Raw genomic sequence first — 14548 nt, 5'->3', positions numbered from 1 at the left:
TTCGAGTACAAAACGCTGATTATCCATAAAATAATACAGTACATGGTTCTTTCGAAGCATGAGGATGAGGAGGGGAGCGGCTTGAAAGAGCCAGACTGGGTGGAGCGTCGCGCCCACCCCCCATCAGTCCATCCACCCATCCACCCCCCAGCCACCGGCAAGTCCATCCCGGGAAGAGCACGCAGACGCCGGGCTAGTTCGTCTCGCGTGTCCCGGTCGCCCCCGGAGCTCCTCGGCGAGCGTACTGGAAGTAGTAGCGTGGGGTCCAAGAGGGGAGGGGGCGAGGGGGAGGGGAGGTAGGAGCGGCTTGGTGGCTGGTGGGTCGGTCCATGGGAGGGACTAGCGCAGAAAAAGAGGAGGGGGGGCCGGTGGAAGGAGGCGGCTGCGAGGAGGCTGTTTCTCTCTCCAGTCTCTTTCCCGTCGTCTTTGTCTCGCGCCACTCTTTTGTTTAGCCATGCCGAGCCTGCTGGTGCTCGCAGGGATCATGGAGAAAAACGGGGGCTACGGCGCCGATCTGGCCGGCTCCGGCTTCGGGGGCGAGGCGGGTCTGCTGGGGCCCCCCGACGACGACGAGGACGACTCCCGCGCCCTGAGGGTCGCGCTCGGCCAGCTGTCGCTCCTGGGGCTCGGCGAGGGCGAGGACGGTGGAGGAGGAGGTGGAGGTGGAGGAGGTGGAGGAGGTAGTGTTGTTATCGGCGGCGGCGGAGCTCCGACGAGCGGAGTGCAAGACCGGAGCAACAACAACAACAATCACCACAATAGTGGAGGAGGAGGAATCGGGGGACTCGGTGGACTCGGAGGCGGAGGGGACGCGTCGATCCTCCAAGGCAAGAGCAAGTTGTGCGCCCTGTACGAGAGCTCGTCCGGGGAGCCCAAAGGACGAGGCTGCAACATCACCGAATGCGTCCCGGTGCCCAGCTCCGAGCATGTGGCCGAGATAGTGGGCAGGCAAGGTAAATCACCACCCCGAAAAAATAAATAAAAAAGAAGCATGCTTTACTTGCAAACTTTTCCTGTTCCAATGTTACCTTTAACAAAGAAAAGGGAGTGGTGGTGGTGTTTTTTTGGTACCCCCTCCCCTTATTCCTCCTTTTCCATGAGGCATCAGCCTCCCACTTTTCCTGCCTCACAAGTTCCATCATCACCCTGCAGGAGCTTTTTCTTTTTCTTTTTACATGATATGATCATTTGATCTGATTGCCTTTTCGAAGCACTCCGTTAGTGAAGCCCCGAGTGCGGTGCACGATTCCCCAATCCAACGCCATCAATGTCACCGGAGCGTTTGGCTTCCTTTGTCGTCTGGGACGCGCCAGACTGTTCAAAAGGCAACGTGCTGTTGTGAGCAAGGCGGTGGGGAGGGTGGCTGGCTGAGTGGGTGAAGGTTGGGGGGTGGTCTGGGGTGAGGGGGTGCAAGTGTAATGTAGAGAAAGGAGGTCTGGCTTCCACCAGGTTCTGGCGGGGCTGATGTTTTGGGGGGGGGGGGGGGGGGGGGCTTGTTTATCTGGCCCACTGACACATTTGGACAATGGAAGTGAGCCATGCAGTCAATTAGACCCCCAACCTCACCCTTTTCTCATATTGTTTTTGGAAAAGTTGTATTCTCATCACATGACACATATTAGTGCGATTTTCCAAGAGGATTTTTGACCGTTTCTGATGTGGTACAACATTAATGGGATTTGGTTTTTCAGGGATGACAGAATAACCAGGACTCATTTCATGAGGTAGGCTACGGGTCGCTCAAAACATAGCAAAATGTGCTTAATAGAAACATTAAAATGGCAGTTGGAATTCTGAAGTTTGGTTCAATTCTTCAATTTGTCCAAATTGTACGATATTCAGGCCAATGCATGCAACAAACATACCTAATGTGTCTTGTTGAGGCGACCTCACGAGGACAACTTTTGACTAATTTCTTCAAGTGTGGTAGCACAAAATGGTTTAAAAAATCCTTAAAAAATGTCTACAACTTGTTTTCTCACACCCTTTTTACAATTTTTATGGTAGCCCAATAGGTGGGATCAAAAACAAAAGTGAGAATTTTGGTCTGTTTACGCGATTTAAAATTTCTAATTTTTAAAATCGTTTTATGAAGTACGGTGACTCTAAGAGTTTAAAAAAATAACTGTACAACATTTTGGCAACTGACTAATTTCTTGAAGTAGAGTACAGTGGCTCGTAAGGGTCAACAGGTGCGGTAAATATATTTTTAAAAACAATACAAATCTGGTGTGTGTGTGTGCTTGTAATTGAAATTCCAATGTTTTCTACGAGGAACATTTTTCCTTAATATTTTGTTGGCCTTGTACAAAATTTAGGCAAACTGAATTCCTTTAACTAAGCCCACATTAGCTAACCGAACTTCCCATAGCTGACTTGTGTTTATTTTCAGATAGCAAACTAGTTTTGACTCAACAGTGCCTCTACTGGTCACAACCTTGAACTGCACAATGCTCAGCGATTATTTAACGGCTGTCATTGTCCATGTGACAGTGACAAAAAAAATGTTGCATTGTATTCTATAATGCGTATTTTATCTCTGGTTGTGTGATAAACAAACAGGTGATGAACTTAAATTATTATATATATTTTTTTACTGGTTTTCAGTTAAACACAAACCCACAAAACATACTTGTTTTGTAAAAACAAAAACAAAAAAAGATACATATATTAGCAAATAACTTAAAGTTGCACTACACATTTTAATACACCTTTTTAACCCTTATGAGGCACCATACTTCACCAAATTAATTAAAAGAAGTCGGTGTAGGTATCACATTCCTTTGTCCATTCAAAAAGCAACAAAAAAAATCGTAGGAAATAATTCTCACAAAATTACACAAATCTTCAGCATTCCAAATTCCATCACACACATTTATAATGCGCTAGAAATAGATTTTAATTTACACCCCCCCCCCCATAAACACCCTTTTGGGCCTACATACTGTAAGCAAATAGTAAAAAAATAAAAAAGGCAGGGTGATTGTATCATCCCTCAAACTTTAAACAACAAAAACGGACGTTTTGGCAACCAACCCAAATGACCAGGATGACTTCCCTCACCCTTTTGGGCCACTGTACTTCCTGAAATGAGTAAAAATAAATAAAATTAAGTCACATTGGTGCATCCCTCTGTCCATTTGGAACCAACAACATTGTTTGGGGGGAAAAAAACATTCCTAAAAAGGATTTGCCACTTCACACTGGCATATGGTGCTCTTTATCATCGTATAATTTGGAAATTAAACAGAATTGTGCAACACAATAGGGCAAAATATGCCAACATCTTGTGTGCTATAGCACAACTGTACAGTCGACAAAAAAAAAAAAAAAAAAAAAAAATCCTGATATAGCGGAAAGACAATTTGAGTGAGTGAATGATTAGCAACATACTGTAGCCAAAGATTGTTACAATCAAAACAATAATGACAGAAATAGTGCTAGTGTTTCTTTACATTGCCAACTAGTGGCCGCGCATGCACATTACAACATTTTAAAAACGTTTCACACAATAGATTGTCACAACCAAAATAATAATGATGGAACATACATTTTTACGTTGAAAATTTACAACTAATTTATAAAATTGTACATTAAGTTAAACACTAAGTTTATTCATCGTGTTTATTTACATAGCCATCTATTGGCCTGGCATGCATATTGCAGGGTTTTCAATCATTTTTGTCATTGTCACATGAAAATTTTTAGTCTTTACTAGAGTTACAAAAGGAGTGGGAACATTTCTGGGGAATTTAAGCTAGGAAATTTTGGAACTATTCCAAATTAGATTTTATTTTTTTTGTCAATTATGCTCAAATGGGTTTCGTCCAACGACCGTATGTCAATTCCCTATTAAGCGACAATGTGCACGTTGTAAATACCTGGTTTCAACCCATTCATTCATATACATTCTTGTAATTCCCACATACAATTTCTAAGTGAAAATTCACAGAATTTTGCAACCTTACTAGTATGTTTATCAGTTTGGCGTACTTCCTGTCAGAGAAAAGAGCCTTGCGTTTTCCCAGTTGCATTGTTTGGAACGATCCCACCGTTGCAAATGGAGCATCTCGGGCGACTGTAAATTCTTGTTGTGTGTTTGATTAATCCCTGCCCCTGTAATTGTCTAATTGGGACACTCATGTACTTGATTAAAAGGCGGCGCGTAGGAATGTGTTGCTCCGTGATCCTCTGCGACACCGCCGCATCTATTAGCCTCGTTAAACCACCAATGCGGCCGGCTGGGCTGCCTCCACGGGTGTTTGCAGATGTCGGGTTCAAATGAAAAAAACAAACAAAACCCCAAAGCGTTTCCCTTCCCTTCTGGCGTACGAAAAGAGCTGCCGACTCGTGCTCATGGTCCCTTTAAGAGAGACCTGACCGACTGGTCAATAACCAGGGCGCTGGCTCCATTTGTTTCTCAATGGCCGGCTGAGAGGATGCATGAAAACATTCGGCTGGCCTCGCCACAGTTTCACAACATAGGTGTAAATACCATAACAAAAAAAAATTAAAAAGAAGAAGCGCAGCTCAATTAACTATTGTGCCAAAAGAGCAAGCCGCGAGTAGCCGGGTCGCAAGTTCAAGGAGAGGTCAGAACTCTGAAGGATGGCTGTGATGCTGCAAATAGATCTGCGGTGGTTTCTCCGGAGCCCACCACATCAGTACTTAAGGAAGTGTTTGCGTTGGAAGCGCTCAAATAAACACTGCAGTTCTCAATAACCATACACTAAAAGGGATTTTGACCTGGAAATTATAAAGTTGGCTTGTTTATTGACAGTTAAAGTGCAAACCTGTTCAGGGCAACCTGGAGTCTATCCTGGATGACTTTTGGTGTGACAAGCCAAGAAGGGTACTGTTTGGGATACGTTCACAATAGGTGAAAATCCACAACATAGACACCATATAAAATAATAATAATTAAATAAAACATTTTAGGCGACACTAACTTATTAAAAGTATTACTGAGTGCCTGTTAGGAGACTTTCGTATAATGAGGAAAAGAAGACTCCCTCGCTCACGCAGTTTTTGTTTTTGTTTGTTTGTCACTCCCAGTTCAAGTTTACTGTAAAACTGACAGAAAAGAAAAGAAAATGTAACGTAAAATATCAAACTCCAAAATGTTTGTCTGATGAAAATCTTATAGCTTAATGCTAACATAGCATGTGAAATGCCATACATGGGCTAACGGAGATTAGCATAGATGAGAAATTAATTCTAAAGCTTCAAAGAACTGCTTCTTAACACACACGGAGCAGCAACTTATACGAACAGAGAATACAATAAAACTGCCCAGTCAAAAAAAAAAAAAAAAAAAAAAACAGGGTTCCAGCAACAAAAAACCCTCATAAATTGAAAGTCACAGCCAAAGTCAGGATTTTTTTTAGTTTATGGTTTTGTTTCTTTGATAGAAGAACTATTTTATTTTTAAACCTTAAAAATGTTTATTTTATTATCAGATTTGTTTGCACAATGCACAGGTTAGGAAACCTAAAAAATAAATAATTTGTTCTTAATGTATTCTCATGACCACATTTTTTTCCTTATACACCGCGCTATCTGTAAAAATCTGCAAATATTTGACATTTACCTAAACATGATGATATTTGCCTGTATAAATAGTTGACACCAGAAATATACCACAAACTATGATCCAAAAATATTTGGGATGAGGCTCACAACATTTGAAATGCTAACAAACATACTTTAGACCAGTCTATGTCAAAGTGTGGCACAAGTACCACTACTAGTGATATGTGTGCGCCCTCTAGTGGTCTGCAAAAGAATCACTGAATGAAATTTAAATTTAAAACATGAGTTATGGTACAATTCAAGGTATTAAAATAAAGTTTGTAACAACTTATTTTTTAATTGTATGATTTAATCCAGTAAATAAGAAATAAAAACTGTTTCCATGGGTTTCAATTGTCCATAAAGTACAATTTGATGTGAACCATCGGAAAATAGCAAAATCAGCTAAAAATGTCAACCCATGTTAAATTTCATTGAAAAGGAAGTGAGGTGGTCACAAATGGCCAGCATAGGGTCCAGGAGGTTAACGTTGTAGTGGGCTAAGTCAAAAACCAAAGAGGAAAGTGTTCATCCTTGGAGGAGGTTTTGGGTCTAGTTTTTAAACTCTCTCAGGGCAGAGGATTAACCGCAACTGGATTGCGCTGGTTGCCTGAGAGGTTTAATTGGATGAAAGAGAATATCAGAGAATACCCACCATTTTTTTTTTTAACCCTTTTCTCGGTTTGTCTGCAGGTTGCAAGATAAAAGCCTTGCGAGCCAAGACCAACACCTACATCAAGACCCCCGTGCGAGGCGAGGAGCCCGTGTTCCTGATCACGGGCCGCAAGGAGGACGTGGCTCTGGCCCGCCGCGAGATCATCTCCGCCGCCGAGCACTTCTCCATGCTGCGGGCGTCGCGCAACAAGCTGGGCGTGTCCTTCAGCGGCTCCCCGCCCACCCCGCTCCCGGGCCAGACCACCATCCAGGTGAGGGTGCCGTACAGAGTGGTGGGTCTGGTGGTGGGCCCTAAAGGCTCCACCATCAAGCGCATCCAGCAGCAGACCTGCACGTACATCGTCACCCCCAGCCGGGACCGGGACCCCGTTTTCGAAATCACGGGCTCGCCAAGCAACGCCGAGCGGGCCCGCGAGGAGATCGAGGCGCACATCGCCTTCCGGACGGGAGGCCTGCACGACCACAACAACGAGAACGACTGCCTGGGTCCCAACGGGGGCGGCAGTCCGGCGGGGAGCAGCGGAAGCGGGGGCGGCGGCCTGGAGAGTCGACTCCAGCAAGTGTGGGGCCTGCAGGGGGGCCAGCGGAAACCTCTCACCAGCAGCTACCGCCAGAACTTCTCCGACGCTCTCGGGGGAGGAGGGGGCGGCGAGGGTGTCGGGATCTACAATAAGGGCAACTTCTCCAGCTCCGGAGAAAAGCCTTGCTCTTTTTTCGGCTCGGAGGGCACCCAGAGCTGGGGCGACCCCGACTACCCCAAGCAGATGGCTTTCTACGCCCAGCAGCGGTCCAAGAGCTTCGGCGGGCTGCCGCTGCCGCTCACTAGACTCTCGCCTGGGCTTCCGGAGCCGTCGGCCAACTCGTCCGTCGGCGGCATGGTGTCGCCCCACGCGCAGGCTCGCCGCGCCCACAGCGAGCCCACCTCGGCGGGGGAGGGCGGCTTCCCCGGGCGGCTCCCCGTGCCGGACTCGCCGCCGGCCGTGCGGGACTGCATGACCTGCTTTGAGAGCAAAGTGACGGCCGCCCTGGTGCCCTGCGGCCACAACCTCTTCTGCATGGAGTGCGCCATCCGAATCTGTGAGCTCAACCACCCCGAGTGTCCCGTGTGCCACACGCAGGTCTCGCAGGCCATCCGAATATTCTCCTAAGGGTCCGCGTCCCTTTTTAGCCCGTTTTTTTTTTTGTCTCGTTTGTCGGTCGGCTAATTAGTTGCTCTTATTACGGTTGTTATTATTCTTATTATTGCGATACATTTTTCATTTTTCAGAAAAATTTTAAAACAATCAAGCAGCTATTTTAGAAGGCACTGCTTGCTTTACTAAAAAGTATAAGAAATATTTTTCAGTTTTTCTTTTATATACATATATATGCATATATATTTTATAAAAGTTTTGTTTATAAGAGAAGTATAGTACCTTTTCAGGGTTTTTTTTCTTCCGTTTTTTGTTTTTTTTAATGATGGGACTGCTGCTGTTATTCCTAAACGCAGAATCACAGTGTAGGCCGACATAATGTGAACATTTTATTATTATTCCAATTTTTTATTTTATTTTGTATGATCATGTTACCATGAAGTGGGTTTATAAGGAGGATGGTTTAATTGACACGGCACCATACAATCATCTCGGGTCCAAAGTAGGGTTGTCAATCACACTTTTTGATGTTAAATGAATCCTTTTATTATGCTTTGACAATAGAAAATGTGAATGGTTTTTAGTCAAAGCACTTCTACTTTTGATTGTTCTTTTTTTTTTGGGGGGGGGGCATTACATTAATTACTCGCCATTTTATCGGTGCTATTCTTCAGAGTTCCCCAAATGAGAGAATCTCATTGGGGGTGGCCATTGATCACGCATGGCTCGCTGCAATCTGCTGAAAAGATTCGGTGATGCTCGCCTTCCCCTCGTATCTTGAAGGCTTGATTCCATTTGCCAAGCCCCCCCCCCCCTCCCCTCATAAAACGCCCCTGCCAAGCCCCCCCCCCCTTTTTTTGTTCTTACCATAATATTCATCACTAGACAATGTGAGCAAACCTCATGCAAATAAGACAAGATTATTATTTTTTTGTATCGAGTGTCTGGCTGGAGCAGGTGTGTGGATATCTTGTCTGCCCCCCTCCCCTCAAAACCCCCTTTTCAGGGCTGCTTACAGTGTGACCCTCCCTCGGACTGAGGAGCGTTATTGTCTGTGGGCGCTCGGACAGCGGGGCCTGGCGAGCGCTCTTTTCATAATTAGGCAAATGGGCCGGTCCAGGTGCGGATCGGAGGGGAGAACTCAACCCCCCCAACCCATATTTTACCCCCCTTCCAACAGACACGATTTGAAAGCCACACCATTGACAAAAAACATGTGGCCATGTTACAAAAAAAAAAAATCACATGAGATGTAGTGTGACTCCCCCCTTCCACTCCCCCCCTGCTTAACCCCTTCGCATAGACCCCCTTCTCGCTCTCTTTTACACACACACACACACCACACACACCAACTGTGAAATTCAAAACAGGGTTTACGTGACAGATCCAAATAGGCCGACCCCTCCCCAGCTACTGTAAAGGACATCCAGCAGCTGCCCCTTCACTATGGACACTGGGGCCCCAGCCAATGGGAGACCAGCCCCGCACCACCCGCCCCCCTCCCCCCCACCTCCGCCAGCCTCCCTACTCCCCACCCTAGCTTGAATGAAATCAGAGAATTGTAATTGACAGGAAAGCGGAGGAAACGCCCCATTTAACCAGCACTCACTGAATCAAATCATGCTCAGGCCCCGAGCTCGAGGGGGAGGGATGACAAACGGGTTGGGGTAAGGAGGTGGGGGCTTAAGCTGTTGAATAAAAGGGGAAGGTGGGGGGCATCTAGGGGTGGGAATGGTGGATTAACTCCATATTATGCCAAACGATACAATGTATTGATAGCTACGATACATCCTGATATTTACAGCACAATAATGAAGCTAATTTAAAAAAAAAAAATACTTACAACTTTTGCTGTCATAACATTGCCAGAACTTATTATCAGTGTCCAATCAGATTGCTCGCTGTAGTACTACAATGTTGGCGTATGCTGTGATAATGGCGCAATGTATCATGATATCAATACGTTATCCGATCCCAAGAGAACATGTATGGGCTTCAAACTGTTTTAAAGGTATCAATGTTGATGTATCGATACTGAGATGAATGTGTTGCGCAATATCACTTCAGCTTGAGCCTTAAAACTGTTTAGAAAGTATCAGGTATCAATACTAAATGTTAGTCTACTGATACAGTGATAATGATGTAAAGTATCACAATATCGATATTTCATCTTACCCCAGAGAAGACCGTTTTCAATTGTGTCCCAGCCACATCCTTCCCTCAAGAACCCCCCCCCCCCACCAACCCAAGCCCCCGTGGCCTCTTAAGAGCCAAACAAAGCAAAGCACGTGGAACACTTACAAAATAAAAGTACCTTACATTCTATGAAGACAGAGTAGAAATAAAGAGTATCATTCTATGGAGAAATTGCACAGCACAGTCATAAAAAAAAATTCTTAGTATTTTTGTTTTATGCCTTAATGTTACATTTTTTTTATTCCAATAATGCCATTTAGGCTGACATGTTGGCCTTCCATTGCACCACCCCCTTAACACAACTTCTCAAAAGTGAAAGAATGTGAATCACACTTGGTTATGGAAAGGGATTCAGGAAATCACACCCTTGACCCGCCTGTTACGTCGCGGGTCAAATTGACCCGTTTTCACGTGAAAGACAAACTTTTTGGGTTATGAATGGTCACGTATTGGCTATGAAATGTTCATAATGGAGCTAATAATGAGACAACCCCCCCTCCCCCTCGCGTTTCTGACCGTTTTTAGCTGAATTACATCACGAGTCAAACTGACCCAAGACCATTGTTGCTGTTCCTGGAAAAAAATAAAAATAATAAAAAAAATAACAGCAGGGTTAAAAACACTTACCTACACAAAAAATAACTGTCAACAGTAAAGCACCTTATTTACTAGGAACAAAAGCGCATTTGACGAATACCAAACCGACCACTGATGGTGAAATATTTGCTAGAATTTAAGACATGCACATAAGGATTCCCTATCATTTTTGTTTCAGTTTTATTTCTTGTTGCTACCACGACGAGAGAGGGCTGCCTCTTTATATACCGAGTATTCAAAGACTCTTTGTAAATAAATACACATTTATTTGCGCATCGGACGTCCTGCTTCCACAAAGCTTTTGAATTACTACGCCAATTTAGCACAGAAAAAGAGAACAACTTTTATTATTATTATTATTATTATGCGTGTTACCCATCACTTTTTTTGACTTGAATAGTAGCTTTTATGAGATAGAGCATACGTTTAACAAATATTATTTCAAGGGATTAACTTAGTATTTCATCTAAATATATAAATAATCAGACAGTACTATGATATCCTTTATGAAGCCTCTACTGTATAAATCCGAAATACGTAAAAGTTCCGATGAATTGTATGTGTAATAACAATAATAATAATAATAACCCCTGAGTGAAGACAAGTTTCTATGTACATTAAGATGAAGCAATAAACGGTAATATTCTATTCAGACTACTTTTGACTATTAGCATATTAGCATTTGGTAGCTCGTCGCAGCTCTTTGATTAATAAAAATAAAAATACAAAAAATCTTTCAGGATAATTGCTGTGCTCTTCAGGGTCTTTTTTTTGCGTGATATGTTGAATCTTAAGCACTCGTTTCAGGATTTCTGAACGGCACTGAGAAGACGAAAGTGGATGCTAACAGCTAATGCGCTAACGGGCGTCTTAGCTTTTAGCGTAGCTTCCAGACTTCGCCTCTGCTTTGTATTACGGTCACATGTAGCCAAAGACCAACGTACGACCAGAGCCAACTTAGTAGTGTTAAAAACGCGGTATCGTACATTGTGAACGCGAATCTGTGAAACATATCAGGTTTGGGACGCCCCACAATTGGGTCATGGATGGGTCACAATCCCCACAATAGGGGTGATATAAAACGAGGAAAATTTTTAGAGTTGACTTTGGAGTTTTCCACTGCATGCTAGCAAGATATCATACCGTATAGCTAAGAGTTATCCGCATACAAAAAGCTTTACGACCTCAAGGCAAACGTAGGTTTTTCCAAATAGTATACAGTATTGCAGCATAGTTTAATCAATACACAAAATTAGGATTGTTAAGAAATGTGCATAAGTTTCATTTGTGCAGCTCGGGCTGGTATGAAATACTTTGGACACGAGCGACTTGAAAGGGGCGGCGGAGACGACTCGCGGCGACGTTGGAGTCGTTAATTTTTTTCTTCGTATTATTTTTTACGATATTGTATTACAATTTTTCTGTTTTAGTCAAAATAGAAACTTGATGTTTTTTCTTGCTATGAAAATTGACTTATGCATTTATGTAGAATCTCTTTGAAGGAGTGATAGGAAATCCTTATTCTCAATGGATGCACTTAAGCAATTGTAACCAACTTTTTACGAAAATCGAGTAATGCATTTGAATGTACGGAGAAAACACTCAACCTAATGCACTCCTTTTTTTCTTTGTTTTTATTACAAGCTTTAAGTTTTCGTTGCTTTTTGGGGGGAAGTTTAGGGGAAAGAATTTGTGACAAGTTTTCAATATATTTTAGTTCTTCCGCATACATTTATACAAAGTAACTTAAAATGACAAAGAAAAAAAAACATTACAGTTTTGTCAGATCTATTTTGCTAACATTGGTTTTTATTTCTTAGAACACAGAGAGTGGGGAGAAGGAAAAGAAGTCAGTATCTGGATGTTATTTAAGAAAACAAACCTATTTAAAGACCTTTTGTTTTTTAATTCAAATGACAAGAAGTTAATATATTTCTAAACAAGATCGGGGGAAGTCAGTTTCTACGTAAAAAAAAAAAAAAAAGTTTTATTTATGACAGTTATGGACGCCGGACGACACACGTGCCGCGTCCACGACAGAATAGACTATTTTTTAAGAATTTGGAGATATTTTAGTCACAGAGCATCAATCTTGTGCCTCGATTATATTATTAATACTATTATTGTTATTATTCATGTCCTGCATTAGTAAATCCCCCTTGCCGCTCCCCCCATACACACATATGCCTTCAATTGTAAGCCCATGGTACTGACTTACTGCATTACACATTTCCTCTGTGATTCCAAATCCAAAATCAAGGTCTAAGTCTTGACTGCGTACAACTTTTCATTATGGACATCTACAACTACTACTTTTGTTTTTTGATCGACAGCGACAGAGCACCTTGACGAAGACCGATTTTTAGCGGGTTAGGCTGGGCCCTCGAAGGCAAAACGGGCCTGATGGTGTTCAAGAGGGCGCACTGCGTTAGGAGATCAATGTACTGTAACTAGATAGCACACACAACAGGCTCATTACTGTACTAGTTTGCATGTATGTCATGTGGTCACTTAGGCTAGATTTTCATAGTTGGGAGCGTTTTCGGAGGTCAAAAGGTGGCGAGTTTCGTTGCCGGTCAGTCCCCACATTGGATTATATGAACAGTGAGGAAACTTCCTTGTGGCTTGCTGAAAACTCATCACAAATAATGGGAAAGGTTTAAATATTTGTTAAATCATTTGCTCCCAAAAACGTATAAATATGTTCTACTTTAAATAGTACCATGCTCTCAAAGACGTATTTATGTTTGTTTGTTTTTTAAATGCTAGAGCATACTAGAGGCTTTGATGTAGCCTCTGAACGGAAGAGAATGCTTGAAGCAATGGTAGTTATTACTAAAAGGGCCAGCAGATTGTAAGAGATCAACCAGGGCTATGTTGCAAAAAGCTCTTTCCCCCCACAGTTTTGTGAATAATGATGAAAGTTAGCTATATTCTATTGCTAACTGCTGCAAAACGGAAACAGATAGAAATATACTTCTTTTTTTTCCTGATGAAAGAAGAGACTAATATTTATTTTGGTAGGTTCCATGATTTTATAGCAATAGAACACAATATTCTGTGGGCCTTGCTAAATCAGTCAAAATCCAGTAAAACAGCCGGGAGCGAAGGGGGGTGCTTCAAGTGAAAATGGCTGGGAGTCAATGAGTTAATATCTTGAAACAATAACTAATACATCAGTCAATCAGACTTCCAGACCAAAAATTGACAGAAAACTCAAAGGCTGTGATTCCAAATCAATGCAATGTTGCCATCTACAGGCAACTAGCAGTCATTGCAGTGAATTACAATACTGAATTTCAGAGATTAGCTGGGTAAGACTCTCTTCCACCCCTTCAATGAGTTAAGACATTTGGTGATTAAAATAAAAAAGTGAAGAAAAACTGCAACTTGATTTACTTTAGAAGGAAACAAAAAACTGAGGTCCCCAGTCTTGAATTTGACATGCACCAAGGAATTATCCTCATTGTTCCAATACTTTTGAGTGGCAAATATCCAGTATTTGCATTCAGCTCACAGCAAACTTGAACATCCTGTAGTTAGTTTATTTATTGGTCAAAACTTGACAAATTTCCTGCTGCACGTGACGGGACCAAAGGTGAAAACTCGAAATCTTCCTCCGAAGACGGCCGATGCGGTCGACAGTTTGTCTCTTGGTAGCGTTTTCCAATATTTGCAGCACAAGTAGTTTGTGTGTGTGTGTGTGTGTGTGTGTGTGTGTGTGCGTTTCATGCCGGTCTAATAGTGGTGGTAGTGCGTTAGTTTACGGGCCAGCGTCATCGGGCTGGCGTTAGTTTCTGGTTTCTCTGTAAACGGTGAAAAGAGGGTCGCCCCACCCCCTACCCCCTCACGCGTGTGTGTGTGTGGCGCTCTGTGGCTGACCGTCAACTTTTTTTGATGGATGGGAACAAAAATGACAAAAGAAAAAAATGAAGAAAAAAAATCTTTGAACTCTGTTACAGTGTGCCATGCCCTCGACGAGGCATGTGATATTGCAGGTTTATTTCTTATAGCACACGTTTTTTTGGTGAATTACATTTTTTGGAAGACATTTTTATGATTAATTATTATTATTATTAATGTATCTGCTCCATGTTAGTTCTGGTTCTTTGTTATTTTTCCAAGATACAAGATGTATTGTAAATGTTTCTAATAAAAAGAAAATGATTCCGGGAATGGAAATGAGTTGTGCTTTTGTTATTTTGAGAGTTTCAAAAAGAAAAGTGGTACAATATTAATGAAACAAGTATTTTTTTTTAAACATTAGCACAGGTTAATATGTATAACTTAATACATGTTTAATAATAAAAAAAATTAATTGGGATGAATATTAGAAAATTAAATAAATAAATGCATATTAAATTGGGGCAAATTGT

General features: G+C 42.4%; 1 protein-coding gene across 1 annotated transcript; it reads left to right on the top strand.

Annotated features, from left to right (window-relative positions):
• Positions 1–296: 296 nt before the first annotated feature.
• mex3a (mex-3 RNA binding family member A) lies at positions 297–14372 on the top strand. The gene is made up of 2 exons (XM_086078813.1): positions 297–953; positions 6265–14372. The coding sequence occupies exons 1-2, from the start codon at positions 455–457 to the stop codon at positions 7392–7394; spliced, it is 1629 nt and encodes a 542-aa protein (XP_085934939.1). The 5' UTR covers positions 297–454; the 3' UTR covers positions 7395–14372.
• The last annotated feature ends 176 nt before the right edge of the window (positions 14373–14548 follow it).

The sequence above is a fragment of the Leptonotus elevatus genome, chromosome 6 (assembly GCF_054856555.1).
Source record: "Leptonotus elevatus isolate MCC_2025b chromosome 6, RoL_Lele_1.0, whole genome shotgun sequence".
NCBI lineage: Eukaryota > Metazoa > Chordata > Actinopteri > Syngnathiformes > Syngnathidae > Leptonotus > Leptonotus elevatus.
The sequence above is the reverse complement of the archived record's forward strand: the minus strand, read 5'-3'. Positions and strand labels throughout refer to the sequence as shown.

Excerpts from the sequence above, each read along its gene's own strand:
- mex3a (XM_086078813.1), top strand. The coding sequence starts at position 455 with ATGCCGAGCCTGCTGGTGCTCGCAGGGATCATGGAGAAAAACGGGGGC. Across the intron at positions 954-6,264 it reads CGAGATAGTGGGCAGGCAAG|GTTGCAAGATAAAAGCCTTG; the intron begins GTAAATCACCAC and ends GTTTGTCTGCAG.